The following is a 22,000-nucleotide window of genomic DNA, read 5'->3' as shown; positions in this document are numbered from 1 at the left end:
AAACGTCAACTAAAATTAAAAAAACTTGTAATTATACAAAACAAAACCCCATCAACCTTAAAACAACACTGCTTCGTATACAAAGTAAATAAACAGGAACAACTGCAGAGAATTAATATATTTTTTATTAATATGGATTCTTGGATGCCATTGTTTTGAAAGAGCATGATTTACAGCTAGTCTTTAAGACAAGAGGACTTCAGTGTGACGCGGCACACCTCACACACCTCCTCTACATAAACACACACACACACACCAGCTCACTCATACAGTAGTTCCCACCTCTGCATGTTGTTCCTGAGTACTGAACAGAAATAGACAAAACAAAAGTGCATTTATGATCAGTCTTTTTAAGAAGGGTGACAAATCTGTACAGTTTATAAAAGAAAACTGTGTCCCTAACTAACAGAATGCAAAACCTTCATTTGCTTTGGTGCTCAATAAAACAATATAACTCATGATGCTTAATGGTCCAATGGTTTGACAGAACAAATAAGAACAAAATCCACAGTAAATAATTAGGGTAAACATTAAACATTAGATATCCCTCATTTTCAATGAAAACATACTGGTGCATTAACAAGATTTTGGATGGCAAATGGAAGGAATGTGAACGAGCACCACAACCTAGTGGACGGACATGAGAACAACATCGCATTTCATGCACAACATCAGCTCGAAAATAAACCGACACAAAAAGATCCTGTAAAACTTGTTCGGAGTGAAAACAGACTGCGACTCTTTATATGGTGCAGTGGGGAAAAAAATATGTATTAAAAAAATAAATAAATACAAAATTATTCACAGCACTGGCTTTTGCATTTCACATTGCTAATGCCTTTCCGACATATGAAAAAAGAAATCAGAATGTAAATAAAATGCAGAAATCTTTCTCAAAACAGACCTCATTTATGTGGAAATGGCTGAAGGTTGTTTGTCTGTGTCTGCAAATGTGCGTCTTTGTAATATGAAACTTTAAATGGACAGTACCATCGAAAAATGAAATTTCCGTCATCATTCACTCCCTTTTATGTCGTTCCAAACATGTATGAGTTTATTTCTTTTCTGGAACACAAAATAATCTTCATTCATATTCTAAAAAAGACAAAGCACGATAGAAATAGTCTTCTGTTGAAACTCAAAAATGGCTTGTTAATGCACCAGGATGATGTCAAGGTGATCTGCATTTTTAATATGCAAAATGGAAATGGAAAATTATTGTCCTTTTTGGAGGTTTGGAACGACATGAGAGTGAGTAAATGCTCACAGAATTTCCATTTTGGGGTGAACGGTTCCTTTAACTAGAAATAATAAAGAGAGGCCTCAGCAAAAGATTCCTGGCGAGAATTCTTGCGGTCATAGGACACAAACACTAACACGTAGTATATCGTGAGAGAAAGAAATGTTTGTAGAGAAGATTTGACAACATATTGTGTCTAAAATCAGTAAATTGTGTAAAAAAAAAAACTCAGTGCATAAGATACGCTTTCCCTCTTTCTCTCTCACGCACACACACAGAGCAAAAGAAAACAAGCTTAACGGAAAAATAAAGCTCAACCCATAACAAATCATTACGCCATTCTTTTACAAAATTATTTTTTTAAAAATCCAAGTAAAAGGAAAGGATAAAAATCAGGAAAAGAATATTGATGGAGACAACTGCACCTGATTGGCTGACTAACCAATGACGTCACTGCTGCACCCTTGGCTAGAAGTACCAGTTGAAGAAGAAATGTCCTGTACAGCTGTGTGACAGACACTTCCTTCCAAAAGAAAAATATATTTTGAATCAATAAAAAAATGAAGTCCTATTTACATTGTTGTATTGAATTTCATTTATGCTAATTCTAATGAAAAGAAATGTCTTGACAAGAACACTATTTCTTGTCATTACATACACAAGAATATTTTTTGTCATTACGTTAATTAGAATGAGATCCTAGTGTCATTCCGATCAGAAATGTTTTTTTTGTCATTAATTCACAGTAACGTGAATTCGTTTTTTTTTATCAATAAAAGTAATAAGAATGATACTTTGTCATTACAATAATAAGAATTTGATTATGCTCATGATTACTGTAATCAGAATGAGATGTTACTGTCATTATGGTAATGAGCATTAATTTGTTTGTTACGGTAATGATAATTATTTTTTTTGTTACGGTAATGAGAATGCGATATTTTTTTTTATTGCCATTATGGTAATGTTAGTTCAATTTTTTGTTATGTAATGAGAATAACATTTTTAATGTCAATAATTTTTGTAGGCATTATGGTAATGACAAAATAGATTTCTTTGCATTACAGTAATGACAATGGGTAATGACAAATCCTTATTTTTTAAAACGAAAACACATTGCAAAATAGGCTTCATTATTTTTATGCAAAGTATATCTTTTTTTTCTTTTTTTGGTAAAGTATGTTCCTCTTGATACTCGCCCATATAATGTCAACACAGTTCTATGTTTTCCCTCATCTGTGCCATACGTTAATTTATAGTGGCCAAAAAAGTGACTGGAAAATCAATTGCTGTCACACAAAATCATCTCATCACAAGTGCGCACACACACACTTAAATACTTGCTACGATATAAATAAATAGTCCGCTGTCAGTGGGCGAAGGAGAACAGGAAAGTTTGCAAGAGAAGATGGTGTAAAATACACATGGAAGGGAAAGCATGCCCATAGATGTAGTGCCGGACACTTTGCATGATGGGAAATTTTAATGGGAGGGGAGTACGAGCTAGGTTTAGAAAATAAACCAGCTGTTTAAGAGACGTCCAGTGTCAGTTAGTGTGATGATACAGGGCAAGAGCAATAACACTACGTACGTGGTGACCTGACAGTAAGGCACAGTGCTCTGTTTGCATCAATCATTCATGCTGCTGAAAGAAAAACTAAAACCCAGATGACATATAGCCTACATAACTTTCCCTTCATTCTACTCTGCTTCCGTTCTCTTCATGTCAAGAGGCAAGGATGTTGTTTTTTAGGTCTGGCGCCACTTTGCAGATGGGGAGGATGTTCACTCTTTAGCACCAGAGTAGTTTATTACTTTCATTCACTTCTATGCAAAGTCCACTATAGTCTCCAGGAGGTCCTCACCCGAATCTGAACGGTCGTCACGTCTAGCAAATCGAAGTGAACCCATGAAGCCCACTCTGCACAATGTCGCACCGGGCTGCTCGGTCTCTAGACGTTAGTGAGATATCAGCTTTCATGATTGACTCTGCACATTAACGTCTGGAAAGGTAAAATAGACACAGTAGCAGTGCGATCTTGGATGTCTTCAATGCAGCATATAGATTCAAAACTTGAAAATAGATGATGAGCTATTCTACAACTTAAATATATTTGGTGCACATTTAAATAAACAGCATTGATCAAGTCTTGGCAGCTGAGAAGTACACAGCCATTGCTGGGTTTGTATTGCACGTCGATCCGTATGGTTTGGTGGCGCGTTTACGATGGTAGTCGCTTGTCAGATCTGTCAAAATGAGCGCGTGTCAGTCCCGAATCCTGTAGCCAGGCGAGCATTGTGCAGCTGAGGCAAAGGGAAAGCTTTACCATTTGACAGACGTGTAGTTGGTCCTTTCCTTGCTGTTAGTTTTTTGAATTCTTGTTTTCTAAATTGCTTAATTTTTTGTTTTGTTTTCAAGATGGCTGAACACCACCACGTCCCATCTCGGTTGAGAGAGGTGGGCAATGAGAATGAATATGGGACTTGAATAAGTGTCCAGAATGCATTCCTGCGGCCCCTCACTGTGTTTGTTGAGGTAACGAGGGGCGGGGTGATGAGAGGGGGTGGGGTTTGAGGGCTGTTGAAGGCGGGGTGGTGAGGGAATGCGTGGAGGTTGGCAGTAGTCTCATAATTTTTGCTTTCCTGAGACAATGCTGCGATGGAGCTCTACATTCAGCTCCACATATTGTCCCTTAGTGCAGTCCAGGAAGTAGAGTTTGTCAGAGACGACACTGGGGTCGAATCCCTCCCGTCGCAAGTCTGTCTTCTGGAATTTGAAAGTCCCTGAAAGAAAACCATATGCTTAGCATTTTATACCATGCATTGGCACACCGTAAATACCATGCATTGGCACTCTTTTGGCTCAATTATCAGTATTGTTCCATATATCAAGTTCAAGGGTCCATAAGTCATTGTTGGTACAGTAAAAAATGTTCAAACTTTAGATTTTGTTAGAACATTAGATTGTATATTTCTCCCAATTGTCATATTTGATGTAACCCTGAACGTGTCAGAGTAAGGCTGCATTGAAATGGGCAGGTGGTGTAATATAACTGGGCCAACATGTCAAGTTAAAGGGTCTATAATTAAAAAAAATATATATACAGTACAGTACAAAATGTTCAACCTTTGGATTTTGACTTTAAACCTGCACAAATAAAATTAATACTGTATGTCCAGGCAACAAACCAATACAAATACAATCACATAATAATGCATCTCATATACATCCGGTTAAAAAGAATCTGATATATATACAGGATATATCAATCACTATATCAATACATACGAATTAGATGTTGATAGATAATGGATTTTTCTGATATAATAATAATAATAAATTTAACGTCAGGCAAATCCACTTACAACAACTTACAAGGTAGTTTGTGATCAGAAACACCAGCGATTTCAAACCACATTTTTGATTATTCTGAGTCTTTGGTTCACTGCAGTTTTGAGGAGAAAATACTCAGCAATACTCTGCTTAAAGAAAGACCATGCGCAAATTCATATTAAAAACACCACATAGACATAATAACAACATTAAAAATGTGATTTTTCACCACAGGAGGACTTTAAATAACACCCTTTTGAAGTTTAATGATTACATTAGATGATATCACAATACCTGTTTTTTTTTTTTTAAAAGAAATTCTAAAAAAAAAAAATCTACCATTAAAGACTTATGCTATACTATTTGAGATATTTAAGACTTTTTATGACCTTCAATTTGATCAAATTGAATTTGAGACATTAAGGACCCATAGGAATCCTAAATGTATTTACAAGTAAATCAGCACTTATGGGAAACAATGCTTTAGATATGGACACAATGTATCGTTGCATAATTTAAGGTTAACTTGAAAGCACCAATATTTACATTTAAGGATTGTTTTTGCGATATGCAACGTTACCACTCTTAGTCAACAATATTCATCAGACAGGAGTCAGCTGTCTGAAGCTGAGATTAGATGTGCCATATCTCACCTGTCTTGTTCACTTCTGGCAGGAAGCGCAGAAACACGGGCCGGGCATAGGGCGGCAAAGCTTTCTCCAGGTCCCTGCTAAACTTCGCCAGGTCTGAGCTATTGTCCGGGTCTGCTATGGCCGCCATCCCTGCCTTGCCTTCAGCTCCTGAGAAAACAAAAAACAAAAAAACCTCCATATGAAAGACAACCTCAAATTATGCGACAAAGATGCGATGCATTCTCAGCACCACAAGAGGCACTATACCATCCATTTTTAAAAACTGTTCTTTTTCTCTTCTGCAATTAGTTTTCTCTTTGAGGTCGATTACAGTAGTTTAGCAAGTTGGTAAAAGTTAAATTGCCAACATTTAAACTATCTGAATAATAACATCAGGCTTAATGGAAGCATAGATGTTTGAAAACAAAGGTGGGATCACATTAGCCAAATTTCTTAAAACGACCTTTCCTAATAAAAAACAGTTTATGTAAAACCTGATTAAAACAACAATTTTTTCCCAATTTCCTGATTCGGTTTGGTATGTGAACACTTTAATTGATTTGCATTTAGACTCTTGAAACCTTTCGATGGTTATCAGCATATGATGTACACGTACACCTACATGTTGTAGACCCACAATTCCAGATCTGCTGATGACTTTGTTTTGAAGGGGAGTGTATTTTTCAGCTGGCAGTCTCAAATGTAGTGAGCTATATTCAGCACTCTGCCGCCATTTCTTTATAGATCTAGTGTAAGCAAAACCAGAGCCAGGCCAAGAGAAGAATTTGTTTGGCTGTGCATTCTCAGGATCCTTCACAGGAGCTGCTGCAGTCAGCTTTGTTCAAAATTAATTATTCTCCTCTCCACAGACTGGCTGGGCACCGGTGATTCATGTTACTGAATCAAAACAGTTCACCGCAAAACACTGTCTTTACAGATGCTCTCTTTATTGTCACAAGATCATTTTAACTTAAATCTTGAATTGTATCATGTGCATTTATTTATTTGCCAATTAGTCGTGTAATCAGGGTAGGGTATCTGCAGGATTTTTAAAGCTAATAACAATACATAAACTAATAATAATATTAATAAAATCCATATGAGAGGGGTAGGGTGGTCTATGGGTAACAACCAAAACTGGAAAATGACCACGATTGAAACTTTACGTTATGATTGTAAAAAGATAAACCTCATATTTCATATTTAAACCATTTTTTTAAGGAAAGGGATGAGTCAAACCTAACAATAATATTATAATTTTAAAGATTTAAAAATAATAAAATATTTTAAGACTTTTAAAAACCCGTGTGGATTCTGTGTAAGTATTAAGATTGTCGCAAAATAAACTACTTCAGCGCGAAACTCCAGCCGATTATTATTTTTTCCTTCCACTTAAAGATATAGTCCTGATGAGTAAACTCTATGGTTGCTGCATATCGATTTGCCTATTTTAGCCAACATTTTCTTAAACAGGATAAATGGTAGAAAGACAGAATAAAAACAAACAGAAAAGGTGGAGAAATGTGCCGTTACCTGGCACCTCCACTCCATACACCACCACATCTTTCATGTCCAGCAGACGGCTCAGAGTTCCCTCCACTTCGGTGGTGGACACGTTCTCTCCTTTCCAGCGGTACGTGTCTCCTGTGCGGTCTTTGAAATACATGTAGCCATAGTCGTCCATCTCCAGCACGTCCCCTGAGAGAGGAGACAAAAACGACTTCTATTATCTAGCTGAGAGAGTATGCAAGGAAGAGTGCCGTTGTGTTTCAAAATACAATACCTGTCAGATATGCACTGTCTCCCTTTTTGAAGACATCGTGGGCAACCTTCTTATTAGTGGCTGACTGATTGACGTAGCCGTCGAATCGTCTGAGGGGGTCGTTCTGAATGATTCGGCCAACCAACTGACCAGGTTCTCCTGAGAAACACAGTAAGGAAATGGATGTTACATTATATTTTTGCATTTTCTGTAGTGGTCAACTGATATAGATAGATAGATGGTTTTATTTAATGCCATGTCAGCATCTAAGGCTATTTTCATGGCAAAAATTAAATGACAAAAATACAAATATCATATAAATAAAAAACCAAGCAAACCTACACAAGAAGTCATATTATATATATATATATATATATATATATATATATATATATATATATATATATATATATATATATATATATATACAGAATTTAAGTGCAAATAATTCTTAAATATATACATGCATGCATAGGTATTTATATATACAAAATAATTATATACAGCACAAACAAATATATTATGTAAACACAGACTTATTTTGGATGCGATTAATCGCAATTAATATTTGCACAGTCCTAATATATATATATATATATATATATATATATATATATATATATATATTTTTTTTTTTATTAACACATGATATAAAATCCAAAACCTTTTCAGGCATAATCTTACTAAATAGTCGTTAAGTTCAACTGCTCATTAACGCAAATATCTAATCAGCCAATCACATGGCAGCAACTCACTAGACATGATCAAGACGAACACATGATATAAAATCCAAAACCTTTTCAGGCATAATCTTACTAAATAGTCGTTAAGTTCAACTGCTCATTAACGCAAATATCTAATCAGCCAATCACATGGCAGCAACTCACTAGACATGATCAAGACGATCTGCTGAAGTTCAAACTGAGCATCAGAATGGGGAAGAAAGGAGATTTAAGTGACTTTGAATGTGGCATGATTGTTGGTACCAGACGGCTGGTCTGAGTATTTCAGACACTGGTGATCTGGTGGGATTTTCCCACACAACCATCTCTAGGATTTACAGAAAATGGCCCGAAAAAGAGAAAATATACAGTTGAGCGGCAGTTCTGTGCCTTCTTGATGCCGGAGTTTAGAGGAGAATAGCCAGACTGGATCGAGCTGATAGAAAGACAAGGGTATCTCAACTTTCCACTCATTTCAACTGAAGTCTGCAGAAGAGCATCTCTAAACGCACAACACATCAAACACTGAAGCAGAGATGAGCTACAGCAGCAGAAGACACACCGGTGGCACTCCAGTCAGCTGAGAAGAGCAAACGGAGGCTACAATTCACGCGGACTCACCAAAATTGAACAATAGAAGATTGGAAAACCGTTGCCTAGTCTGATAATTCTCGATTTCTGCTACAACATTTAGATGGCCGGGTCAGAAATTGGGCGTAAACAACATGGATGGAAGCATGGATCCATCCTGCCTGGTATCAACGGTTCATTGATGGTGTATTGATGTTAGGGATATTTTCTTTGCACACTTTGGGCCCTTTAGTTCCAATTGAGAATCATTTAAACGCCACAGCCTACCTGAGTATAGTTGCTGACCAGGTCTATACTTTTGTGACCACAGTGTGTCATCTTCTGATGGCTACTTTCAGCAGGATAACATGCCATGTCACAAAGTTCAAATCATCTCAAACTGGTCTCTTGAACATGACGATGAGTTCACTAAACTCCAATGACCTTCACAGTCACCAGATCTCAATCCAATAGAGCAGCTTTGTGATGTGCTGGAACAGGAGATTCGTATCATGGATGTGCATCCAACAAATCTGCAGGGACTGAGTGATGCTATGTCAATCTGGACCAAAATATTTGAGCAATGTTTCCAGCACCAAGTTAAATCTAATCCATGAAGAATTAAGGCAGTTCTGAAGGCAAAAAGGGATCGAACCCCCGGCACTAGCAAGTTGTAAATATCAGAATTGGCCATAAAAAAAAAAATCCATATCATCAACCGGTAACTTTCTGTCTGCTCCCCTGTGTACGAAGAATGTGAGTGAGTACTGTACCTGGACCACATGGGATACAGACTCCATCGGGTCCTCTGATAAGCTCCATGGTCTCCTCGTCCACTTTGACTAAGCGGATGGGGTAGACGTAGGGAAGGATCCGACTATTGAATCCACAGGCCCCCGCCTGCAGTCAAAACATCATATGTTTATTACAATCACCTCACCCTCTTCAAAACTAAATACTGTGTCGAGCAGAATAAACAGCTAGGTGCATTTTCCATCAGCACCATAAATGGCCTATAACCAGTTGTGCTTGATTAATAAACACATTGTAGATGGCCTTGCACAATATATGGTAATACACAATGCTAATTGCTGCAACCCTTAAAACCCTATATATCCTTTTCCGCATGCATTATCCACTATTGTGTAGGTTTGCAAGTGTGTGTGCAACTCATAAAGGCTGTTTACAGACACTTAGACTAAGGTGTGTTTGACAGACCTTGTTGTCGAAGTTGCCCAGGCTACAGTTGCACTCGGTGGCGCCGTAGAACTCTGCAATCTGTGGTATGTTGAAGCGGTTGGTGAACTCCTCCCAGATGGACTGGCGAAGGCCGTTTCCGAGGGCCATGCGGACCATATGTTGGCGCTCAAAGTCCTTCTTTGGCTGGTTCAGCAAATAGCGGCAGATCTCGCCAATGTACTGTACGATCTGAGACCAAAAATTATACTCCATAAAATTACATTTCCATGCAACACAACAACAATTTGCAATCCCACAGCTATAACATTAAAGGTATAGCGGAGGATTTTCTTTTTCCGGGTGGGTAGTCTATACTATTGGTCCACTTAAGTGTCAATCATTCTGGTGATGTTTACGTAAGGCCGTCGTAGGCTACGTGCTCATCCCTATGTAGTTTTCACTTTCAGGTGTATTATGTCGGAGTTACGGTTTCAGCCATTCCTTTGAAAATGGCTGAGGGTCGAAAGAGAAAAAATGTTTACTAAGTGTATGATAAGAAGAGAAAGGCCGCAGAATATAGAAACAAGACCAGAGAGATTTTGGGTGAATATCACACGCTGGCGTGCGCTAAAAGCACAGGTTGGGCTTCTCACTGATGCCGCAGTCGCGAAGATTCTACCAGACAGGTAAAGTTTGTCATGCTATTTGGAGAAATCCATTTAAAATCACTAGTAAAAGTTAATGCAAGCTACAATGCTAGCCCTGGCACGAGTCATGCACCGCATAGACACGGTAAACATCTCAATTTGTCTAAAGTAGCCTTTTGTCCAAAATGGTAAATGGTATCACGCTGAAATATTCTAAAATCTTGTGTGTTTATTATTACACAAATGCAACAAGCTACTTCTCCATATGCAACTATGTATAAAAATAACGTATTAACAATGAGAGCTATGTATGTTGCTATGTAACGTAATTGCGATTTGCAAAATAGTTTCCTCAGAACGTATTTCGTGTGATACAAGGTTGCACATATCATGTCTTGAGTCCTCGGTCACTTAATCGATCAGTATAATAAGTAAATAAAACACGGAAGGGCATTTGACATGTTGTCTTTTTTCTGAATGTTTTTTAGTTAGTTTAGAATTTGCAACATAATTGTGCAAGGCGTATAGACGTTCCCTAGCTCTCGGGAGCAAGAGTGTTGTGTTTGTGCATGTGCATTTTTTTTAAAAATTGGAGAGGGCGGGTCTTCTCTAAAATTCGGAAAGATCCTCCGCTATACCTTTAAAGCTCACAGATATCAGATTTTGAGGGTCAATATGACTTTTAATGTTTAAAGAAGTTTCGTCTGCTCGTCTAGGCTGCATTTGTTTGATAAAAAAAACTGTTTTATTAATATTGTGAACAAATGTTATTTTTAAAATAGCTGTTTTCTATTGTAATATGTTAAAATGTAATTTATTCCTGTGATCAAAGCTGAATTTGTCACATGATCTCCAGAAATCATTCTAATATGATGATTTAATGCTCAAGTAACAATTCTTTTTTTTATTTCGCTTTTTATTGAACATGAACATCAGTCAAAAACATCAGTGAACATCAGTGTTAACAGTGACATTTTAGTTCTTTTTTTTCACCCCTTTATCCCAGCTTAATGCACCCCCCTCCCAGAACTCAAGTAACAATTCTGATTATCATCAGTGTTGAAAACTGACTTGGTCCTTCATAATTTTGTGGAAATTGTGATACATTGATTCATCTCAGGATTCTTTGATAAACATAATATTCATAAACAGCATTTATTCAAAGTCTAAATCAATCGTAGCATAAATATATTTACGGTCACTTTTGATCAACGTAATACATCTTTGCTGTAAAAACTACAGTATAGGCAAATTATTTTCTTGAAGGTATTCCATAATAATCCATTTATTCCATTACTCACCGTGCAGTTGTATTTGATACAGTCATCCCAGAACTTTGATGCACTGAACTTCTTCCTGATCACTACAGTCATTCCATGGATCAGGCACTGGCCAACTCCCACTATGTTTCCTGCCACAGAAAACAACTCTGACCTCAGAACAAACCTATTGATTCCTTCCAGATTAAATACTCACAAATAAGTCGGTTAAACCTATAAAATTCAAACAAACCAAGTTATTTTCTCAATACAGCATTGGACTCAAAGATCTTATTTAGACATCCATCAAAACAAGCCCTAAAACTCACACAGGAAGTAGCCTGAACCAGACTGTGACAGGAAGTGTCAGTGATGTACCTGCAGAGTGGTAAAGTGGTAAGCAGTCATAAAGCACATCCTCAGACTTCATTCTGAAACCATAGTACACCAAGGCAGCCATGCGGTAATACCTGAGGAAAGAAAGAATGCAGGAAAAACAGGGAGATTGATTCATTGAGAGAGAGAGAAAAAAAAGAGAAAGCAAGGAACGAGAGACTGAGAAATTAAGAAAATGAACACTGTTATACACTTACCGGCTATGTACAACGATAGCAGCTTTTGGCATCCCAGTGGTTCCTGACGTGTAAATGTAAAAAAGGCGATCTAGAAGCAAAGAAGAAAAAACTATTTAACATCTAGTAGTTGGTAATGTGATTTATGGGCCAGATTTATTAAGAGCTTGTGCCAGTCACTAGTCAATTACTATGAAATATTAGTCAAATTGACTAATGCACAAGTCAATTTACTGGTATTTGCACCATGTTTTACCACCCGAAAATAGCATGCCTTAACCTATTTTGCACTTGAAATGAAGGCATCGGTCATTCTTTCATTTGTGAACTCAGAACTTTCCACTGCACTTTATGGGAATGTGGTAATTTGGCCTGTTTTGTAAATCTAAATGTGTCTTTTTAACATCCTAAAAGGCCTGTTTATGTCAAATGCAACAAAACAAAAATAATGGAAATATTTAGACTGAGTTCAATGGCATAAGTTGTTATTTCACTGGTTTTGGCCATCCTTCTGTTAAACTGTCACAAATGAATTAGGTTGAATAGCTATTAGCTGTTAAATTTAACTGCACAATTAGATAATACCAATTTAGCTCAACCAATTACCAAGCAATGCTTCATTTTGTTCAGTCTGTGGTGTAAAAAAGGTGGCATTAGCAATTAAAGAAAAAACACTTCAGCAAAAGATGGTCAGATCAGGGTGTCTGAATAATATTTGGTCCCAAATTTCAATACATTTTAGTGGTATGAAGATTTTTTGGGTATAATATGTCACAGTTTACTTTATTTTGCTATCCTCAGTTACATAAATTAACTATAGTGTCCTGCACCCACTAGTGAAAAAAATATATCTGGTGTCTGAAACAGTCATGTGTGGGGATCATTCAGCATACGGGGAATAAAATCTTTGAACTAAAAAACAGGGTGGGTCTGTTCAAATGGACAGGAGTTCGTAGGCCTTAAATGGTGGCAAGTCTGTGTTCGATTATCTTGCCTGTGAAGCTGCGATCTGGTTGTCTGGGCTGGTTTGTAGGTGTCGCCTCCAGCAGCGGCTCTAGATGCTCCGTCCCTTCAGGAACGCTCTTTGGGTCCCATTCTCCAGAGCAGAACAGCTTAACAGTCTTTCCCATGGAGCTGTGCACCTCACACATCGCTGAAACATTTAAAGAGCGAGAGAAATACGTGGATACATCACAGAAACAAAAAATGCAACAAAACCAGCCTAGAAAGTTCTTCAGAGAAACCACAGGACAAGCAAACGCGTGACAATGTGAAATCGATAAGTAACGAAGCTGACTCAACATGGCATGCTTTATGAGTCAGTATCCAATTACTTAAGAGACAATTAGGAAACTGGATGTCATTAGGGTTTTGCTGCCTTTCGTAACCTCGGGTACAAATACTCTTTGGTGCAATGACATTCTTTCACAATGAGTTACACGTAGTGACCTCTGCCCAAGATAAATCTTTACTCTATGCTACTTATTCATTCAGTTCAAATGCTAATCTTTGTCCAAGTGCCACTTCCTTATTTGCTTCTTGTGGTGTGTCACTTCCAATTGCAACACTTCTTAACCGCTGCCTCAACCGATACTATATTTATTGAGGCAAATCATGCTTAACGTCAATATGAAATCAGCTGACACTATTGACATTCATCTACACATTCTTAGTATGTTATTGTGCAAGATGAACCAGTGCACCTCATAAAAGAAATTTTAAAAAATACAAAAGACATTTTTTTTTTATTTAGACAAAATGTACTAAATTTGTCCACTTCCAAAATGTTGATTGATGTCACCATTCACCAACCCAATTTTTTTTTTCCAAAAGTACCTGACTCCATTTTGGTATGTAATGAACACAATCAAATTAATTCCAGATGGCTAAAAGAAATATCCTACGGTGACCGAGAGAGAGCTTAACGAGCTGCAAATGAAGAAAACATTTTAATCAGTTGCTGCAAATCCTTACAACACAACCAAATACAGAAACGCACTGCAAATACTCAACAAACATACGATCAAGCTTTTATTTGATTGAGTTGTGAGTATTTGCAGCGTGTTCCTGTATTTGGTTGCGTTGTGAATATTTGTATGTTGAATTTGTGGTTATTTCGAAGTGCTCTAAACTGGTCTTCGGGAGTTTAATACGTGTTCCGAATGACTGGTTCGAAACAAATGATTCGCTGAGGTTTCACCGCTTCACAAAGTGAATTCATTAATGTCAAAACAAACTGCCTCCGTAACAGCCAAATGCAGTTAGCTACATTTTGTTCGCAGCAGCATGGATATGTAACTACTTTATCAAATGCGTAGCTTGACTGTGGTTTAACCGCTATAAATTAGGAGTAGTTTCCTCATCTCTAATAACGATCAAACCACTTCTCACCATCTGTTAGCTCACTGCCGAACACCACCGCTTTGGCGCTGGAGATGTTGACGCAGTGAACCAGGGCCTCCAGTCTAAGGTTGAAGTTGATGAGCGCCGCCTCCACTCCGATCTTCGCCATGCCCAGCCAGAGCCCGACGTACTGAGAGCGGTTCTCCATGAACAGAGCCACCACATCGCCTTCCTTGAAGCCCCTCTGGAGAAGACAGTTAGCCACGCGGTTGGAGTAATCGTCAAGCTCCTTGAAGCTCCATTTCTCGCCCGTTCCTTCGAAAATCAGAGCCGTCTTGTCACCGTATTTCTTGAGCGACTTGGCAAAAAGTTTGGGAATGGTGTTGCGCTCACGTAGGTGCTTTTTGACATTCAGCTTTACTCTCAGCAACACACTGGCTGCACTGTAAAAGAACACAAAAGAATTGATGGTATTATTCTGGAGATTTTGTAAAACATCTACTTTGGGTTTTGGGTGAACTCTTCATTTAAAATAGATACACTACTTTAAATGTTCGAAATGATTAGGATTTGTTTACGTTTTTGAAAGCCGTCTCTTCGGCTCACCAAGGATACATTTATTTTAATTTAAAAAAAAATAATAATAATAAAAACAGTAAAATAGTAATATTGTGAAATAATACTAACTGTTTTCTATGTGAAACTATAATTTATTCCTGCGATCAAAACTGAATTTTCAGCATAATTACTCCAGTCTTCAGTGTCACATGATCCTTCAGAAATCACTCTTATATGATGATTTGATGGTCAAGAAACATTTCTGATTATTATCAATGTTAAAATCAGTTGTGCTGCTTCATATTTTTGTGGAAACTGTGATACATATTTTGTTCTTTTGATTAATAGAAAGATGGAAAGAACTGCATGTATTTGAAAACAAAATCTTTTGTAACTTTAAAATGTCTTTACTGTCACTTCAATGCATCTTTGCTGAATAAAAGTATTCATTTAAAGAGCACCTATCATGGATTTTTGAAAATGACTGTTCATGTAGTGTGGAATATATCTCTAAGGGAATGAAAACATCCTGCAAAGATTTATATCTGAAAGTGCACCGTATATAAAGTCATTGTCTTTCAAAAGTGAGAGTCGACTCTGAGTCTATGAAATGAATTGTTTTTGAAACGAGTCATTAGCTGTTTCGTCGTGACGTAGAGAGGTCATTGGCATCATGTCGAGAAGACGCTGTGTTCTACATTGCAAAGACAGTTCAGCCACTTGTTTCCATTGCCCAAGGACGAGCATGTGAAGAATCAGTGGTCAGAGTTCATATTTGCAACGATACCACAACAGTATAGCCCGAACCTTGTTTTTATCATTTTAATGACGAATCATTCGCAAGCCGGTTGTTCCCGAAGGAGGGCTCAGTATCCAGTGTATATGGATCAGGTTCGTCCTTCTCCGAATCACAATCTGTAAGTATTATTAATAATGTTTGCTGTTATGTTTTCTGTAGCATGCACAATAGTTATATTGTGTTGTGTACACTCGGCGCAGCTTCTAAGCGGGGTAAAGTTAGTTTTGTTTTTGATATTCACCAGACATTCATTGAAAAATGGCAATTACCTCCTAAACGACTTGGCCAAATATGACTTCGCTCTATATAATAAGCACTGCCCCTCAAAAGCCGCCGCAATGTGAGTTTTGCCAGGAAAGCTCACTCTTGACGGAGACGCGAGTAAGGGACCGTGTGGAAAGTGCTCTTTTTCTGACACGTTTGTTCAAACACTATTTACAATTTTCAACACTTGACAAGCTATAATCCTGGTTATGGGCGTTCCGTTGCCGACAGTCTCTGCCTACGGTTTACCAATAACAAGGGTCATTTGACCAATCGCCGCAGATTCGCACCACTCAAAGGAGGTGTTTGGGAAAATGAATCGTCGAACGAATCATTTGGGAGTCGTTGAGCAAATCAGTTAAAAATAAATGCATATTATAAGACAAATAAAGTGTTTTTATCCTTGTATGCACGTTAAACTGTTTTTGGGAACTCCTAAAACAAAAATAGGAACATTTCAAATGCTATGATAGGGGCTCTTTAAAATATATATATATAGTACTTACCAACAACTTTTGAATGGTTTGAAACATTTGAATGGTAGTGAATCATGGTCATGCACATCACAACGGTTTTAAACATCTAATAATCAGAAATGTTTCTTGACCATCAAATCAGACAATCAAATAAATGCAGCCTTGGTGAGCAGAAGAGACTTCTTTCAAAAACATTAAATATTATTATAATTATTCCAAACTTTTGACCGGTACATTTTGTACATTTAATGACTATAATGATCTGTTTAATTACAATCAAAGGGATACTCCATCGTTTTTTCATATAAACTATGTTATTCCCTTAACTAAGACGAGTTGATACATACCTCTGTCGTCTCAGTACGTGCACTCAATCGCTCTGGCGTGCGAGACACTTTGATAGCACGACTCTCACACTTAGCCAAGTTCATTCATTGAGTGCACGCACTGAGATGAGAGAGGTATGTATCAACTCGACTTAGTTAAGGGAATAACATAGTTTAATGGAGTAAAAAACAATGGAGTATCCCTTTAAGTGACAAATAACAAATATGTAAGTGGCAGGAAGTAGTTTGTGTGCTCACACAGACAAGTCACATTGCTAAAAGCAGTGATCCCTGTCCCATAAGAGTTCTTACATCCATTAACAGCTACCCTAAAAGCCTCCATCCTTCAATCCAGGCACTTAAAGAGTAATCTGTGCTGTATGAAAAGATAAACCCACACCTCCAGGACCTGAAGTGGAACTGAACTCCATAAGCCCCTGCACTTGCTACAACCAGAGGCAAAACTGTGATTGTTAGCAGAGGTTTTGCTTTGTTTGCTATTCAATAACACTTCAGATTATTCAATTCACATCTCCAAATTTTGAAAAGCAAAATCAGGAAAAACAGGGTGAACCAGCCAGGTAACACAAAAAAACCCACTTCAACCACTTGTTCCTCTTAACAAACCCATAGCTCGTAATACAGGAATGTGTGGTTATATTTAATGAGGAACTTCTTTAAGGGTGGATTCACACTTGTAGTTCGGTTTGCTTGATTCGTTTTGATTTTGATGACTTTGAAAAAGTGGAAAAGTACATAAAAAATAAAAAAAGCACGCAACACCAGATATTATGACATAAACTTACTGCAAATCACGATATATGGTCTTTGAAAACACATGAATGGACTTCCATCCTCCAGAACCAAGATAGAAAATGAGAATGGATGGTAGGACCTGGAACCAGGACAGGCCGGCGAACAGCCGGAGAACGAAGAGGAGAGCCGTGGAGCACGCCAACCGCAACATCCTGACACGCACACAGCACCACAGTCATTTACACATTTCAACATCATTTATCAACAGCTCATTATTGCATTAACATTTTATTGTGCCTTTTAAAAAAAGACCTTGATAAAAGTTATAACAATCATTATAAACCTGATAATTACAATGGTTGATATGCAAAACCCTTGCCTTTAATCGACAGATTCTGAGATTAACAAGATACGTTGTCTATATCAAGACAAGATAGAAAACAGATCTTTGACCTTATAAATGTATGTTAAAGGTATACCAGTCCAGAGTCCTAGTATTATCTTCCTCAAGAAGTCAGTAACTTAAGATTTCCAGATGTTTTTGTTTGGACAGTAAATCAAACATTTGTATTCAAATATTTATTTAAATGCTGCTGTTCATCACACATTTGATATATTATATGTGTATGAAGGATATTATTACATATAATGATGGAGGATAACCGGACTGTTTTTATGTTTCCATTTTCTGATGTGTAACGAAGATGGACACAAACAAATGTGATAAAAAAAAGGTAATTCATTACAATGCTCCTTAACATTAAGTGTATTGACGTGTTTCTAGGCCTTCTTGTCCACTAAAACACCTGTAAAGTAACTAGGGTGGATTGAATGTCAGGCAACAGAGCTATTTGATCTGTACGATCCTTTCCTACAGCTCATCTGAATGCAGCAGAAGCTTGACCTGCTGAATGACCAGTCACATCACATGTCCTCTAAGGCCAGCTATATAGGGGACACCGGGGCTAGTTGTCACATGGGAAAGCTGCCACAACGGCTTTAGTAAGGTTTTGAATCCAAAGAACAATTACACAAATGAATGTGCAGTGGTATTTTTTTTAGCAGTGGTGTTGTTTCTTGCTTTTAAACATTTACTTCAAAACAGGAAATAAATTGGAGTTGTTTTTATCTATTATTTTAATCTACTGACAGCCTAAAATGTAATTTATAACTTAAAAACTAAGACAAAATGACCATATAATTTTGGCTATGCACAATACAACCACTCTCAGGTGGGAATATAAACTATATAATGAATTTTGATTTGATTATTTATGAATTATTTATTGACTTATAATTATGCAGGTAGCTTAATAATTATTCAATGTATTAATTTATCGATTTCTGTTGACCAAAAGTTTGTAATCCTGCCCATTTTTACAGCTTCATGAATTGTTTTTTTTGTGTGTGTTTCATATAGGTTTTAATGTTCAAATTTGCAGAAAAATACATTAAATGGTTTCCATTGTGACAACGAACTTACCCTAGTGTGACTTAAAAACAAGCCACGTTGTAGGTAAACACGTGTTAAAAACTATATAACAGTGGAAATGAATAAAAAGTAAAATCCTTTGCATTCAAGAATTCTATACAGAAACGGATTTAAAACCTACTCTGGGAAATGTTCACTGGAGTAAAAATGTGACAACTAGCCCCGGTGTGGTTCACCTATAGATAATACGCCATTTCATTCACACATTCTCATTCGAATGACTGACAGAAGTGATGTTAACACATCGTCAAATCACCACCTCCATCACAATACGTTTTCGATACAGCAGGGAAATCCAACAAAACGCGGCTGTCTGTCTATCGTAAAGGAAGGAAGGATGCTGGGGAGAACCCAGCCGCCCCGCATGGTAACGGCTGCTTGGTGCTGTGACCTCGTGTTGTTGTAGCAAGACAACACGATAGACGTGCTGTAAGTGCGGATGGCTATTTAAGTAATGCAGAAGAGCCATCATCATAATCATTACCGCAGAGCACTAATTCGATGCTCCACCCGGAAACCTGAGCGAGCACATTGGATTGTACAGCACTATACTGAGTCATTCCACGATTCGGCTCTTTCGAACAGTTCATTTCAAAGATTCAGCGGTTCTCTTACGCCATGATCACAAGTTCGCGGTATTATCCTTTTGCTGATTAGAACGCAAATATAACTTGCATTACGACAAACAAAACTAAAATTGGCATCTCCCAGTAATGTTTTAGCGTGTACATTCAATTTATTATAGACAACTTTCAAATGTGTGTTGATAAAAAACTGGTATTTTGTGCTCATTCTGAATCGGACAAAAGAGTGAGTCTGTGAGTTGTTGATTCCAGAACCGCGAAAGAACAACTCAGTCCGTTTTAGTGATTCGGTTGAAAAGAACGAGTCGTTGGAGAATCGAACATCACTACAGCACTGCAGCACACGGAGCTTCACTCTACTGATACTGTTTCAATCACAAGATACATTATAAGGATTTCACACAGTCAGGCTATACATTATAGCATGTTTCTATACAACCAGTGTATACCGTAGTAGGCCTAACGTTATACCAGAAACGGGTACACTGCGTTATTTGATGTGCGTGTTTTATATATATATTTTTTAAAGCCCAGTAGTGCGGCTATCTGGCATCCTATATCCCTTTATCTGGCTCATCAGCAATACACTGCTACATATGACACCGCATCCATCAGCAAACATGAACAGGACACAATGTACGCTGTTGTCATTGTAAAAATAGGAAAATGCATCTTTAACTGGCAGTTGACATCTGCGATCATGACGATTAATATAGCCTACAGGAGATGCCGGAAATGGACAATGGTTAAAATATTTGGCATGTAGGTGTCTGTGGTCCTGGAAATACCTTAATATTGGTCTCCGTGGTCACAATAACGTGTGTATAATGGCAGAATGGGAACCTGTTCCGTACGATCCCACCTTGATCGGCTTAAGCGAAACCTCCACCGCGTTTACCTGAGCTGAGACGCACGCGCCGGTGTGTAACGGCCGCACGCCTTGCCTTTTACCTACCGCAGCTTCTTTGGTAGACTTTGCCCCCGTTTATTTCATTTTTCATTATTATCTGTTATCGCTTCATTGTAACGATGGCTTGTCGCGCTGATAATTCCAATGACCTTATAATTTTCTTACTTGAGCCCGCCTTCTCTCTATTCGCCGGTGCAGTTGCGTATACATTGATTAACAGCTCTTTGAGCCAATGGCGTTCTCGCAGCGCTGCCGTTTCGCTCAGTAAAGGCGGGACTTAAAGTCCTGTCAAGGAAATGTGGCTCAGCCAACGAATCATCACGACAGTTTCCGCCCGGTAGTTGCTGCAAAGCAGCTCTGCTGGACCATGAGGCATGATAGAGGAGGAGAAGGAGGGCTTTTGTTAGATATCTGTCTGTCTGCTCACTCTGCTGGTGTGATGGGCGAAATTAAAATGATGTGATGTATATGGTATTTGTTATGAGACATGATTTTTACTTGTGCATTGGAAATTACTACAATGGAGACGAGGATGTTGTTTATAATCAAAATACATGAAACACTGCTAATTTACCTTATGTACTGTTTCTTTGGAAACTGTCTGTATCCTTTCTAATGTGTGTTTCTGGTTGTATTGTGTACTACTAGTCCATATTACTTCATAGAAAAACTCTGTCCTCATAATCTTTCAAATAAATGTAAATATCAGCCCTGCGACTAATCAATTTATCTTTTGACTGACGTCACAAATCCCTATTATTTTTCAATTCTCCTTAAACGATTGTGGATACCATTTTATGTTGACATGCTTTACCTAAACAAATACATTTTCCACTTAACAATTTATGGTTTATTTAAACTGATCACACTATTTGCAATTTTATACATTATGTTCTATCATGTCCAAGAATGGTCAGTGGAAATCACAAGTGGTAATAGAAGCCAACAGACCTTTCTTGATTCAATTTCATTTGGTATATCTAATTCACCGTGGATAGGATATCATGTTGGATAGCAAAAAAGCATTTTGCAACTGTCAGCAAAGGGAGGCAATCTGCTATCAGTGTAGCAGATGGCTTTATCTATTGTTATCCAAAATATTGACAGTCCATAAACTTCTATCATAACTTCCATAAAGTGTATTTAGTTCAACTTTCACACAGTTGGATTAGTCCTTGTAAGATAAAAACCTTTGAGGGTCCTCACAAATGTGGCATATACACTTTGAAAGACGCACATTTGCTTGTTTTACAGTTAAACAATGAATAATAAAGCAAAATTGGACCCATCAGCAATACATAGGTCAATCTATTTGCCATAGCACTTGTTTAAAGGAATCGTTAACCCGAAACATTTACTCACTGCCACGTTGTTCCAAACCTTTATGACTGACTTTCTTCTGTGGAACATAAAAAGATGTTTAAAAAAATTTCATGTTTTTCATACAATGAAAGCTTATTGTGAAAAGTGCAAATATGAGTTGTGTGAACACTGAACATTCAGTTTCATCTCATTTTTAGTAGCACTGAGAAAGAAAGTCCTACAGGTTTGAAACTGTAAATGATGACAAGTGTA

General features: G+C 37.6%; 1 protein-coding gene across 1 annotated transcript; it reads right to left on the bottom strand.

The window, feature by feature from the left end:
- Nucleotides 1-107: 107 nt before the first annotated feature.
- On the bottom strand, nt 108-20,621 carry slc27a4 (solute carrier family 27 member 4). The gene is made up of 13 exons (XM_089126007.1): nt 20,304-20,621; nt 17,490-17,651; nt 14,309-14,703; nt 12,912-13,070; nt 11,939-12,008; nt 11,724-11,815; nt 11,388-11,497; nt 9,479-9,688; nt 9,034-9,160; nt 6,990-7,127; nt 6,740-6,904; nt 5,228-5,374; nt 108-4,024 (listed from the first exon to the last, which is right to left on the bottom strand). The coding sequence occupies exons 2-13, from the start codon at nt 17,648-17,650 to the stop codon at nt 3,867-3,869; spliced, it is 1,932 nt and encodes a 643-aa protein (XP_088982133.1). The 5' UTR covers nt 17,651; nt 20,304-20,621; the 3' UTR covers nt 108-3,866.
- Between the last annotated feature and the right edge of the window lie 1,379 nt (nt 20,622-22,000).

This window comes from Pimephales promelas, chromosome 23 (genome assembly GCF_988280905.1).
Source record: "Pimephales promelas chromosome 23, fPimPro1.hap1.1, whole genome shotgun sequence".
In the NCBI taxonomy this organism is placed as follows: domain Eukaryota; kingdom Metazoa; phylum Chordata; class Actinopteri; order Cypriniformes; family Leuciscidae; genus Pimephales; species Pimephales promelas.
The sequence above is the reverse complement of the archived record's forward strand: the minus strand, read 5'-3'. Positions and strand labels throughout refer to the sequence as shown.

Bases quoted from the DNA above. Each gene is read 5' to 3' on its own strand.
- slc27a4 (XM_089126007.1), bottom strand. From the start codon at position 17,650: ATGTTGCGGTTGGCGTGCTCCACGGCTCTCCTCTTCGTTCTCCGGCTG. The intron at 7,128-9,033 runs GTACAGTACTCA...TGTGTTTCTCAG, and splicing joins CTGTATCCCATGTGGTCCAG to GAGAACCTGGTCAGTTGGTT. The intron at 6,905-6,989 runs GTATTGTATTTT...CTCCTCTCTCAG, and splicing joins AGACAGTGCATATCTGACAG to GGGACGTGCTGGAGATGGAC.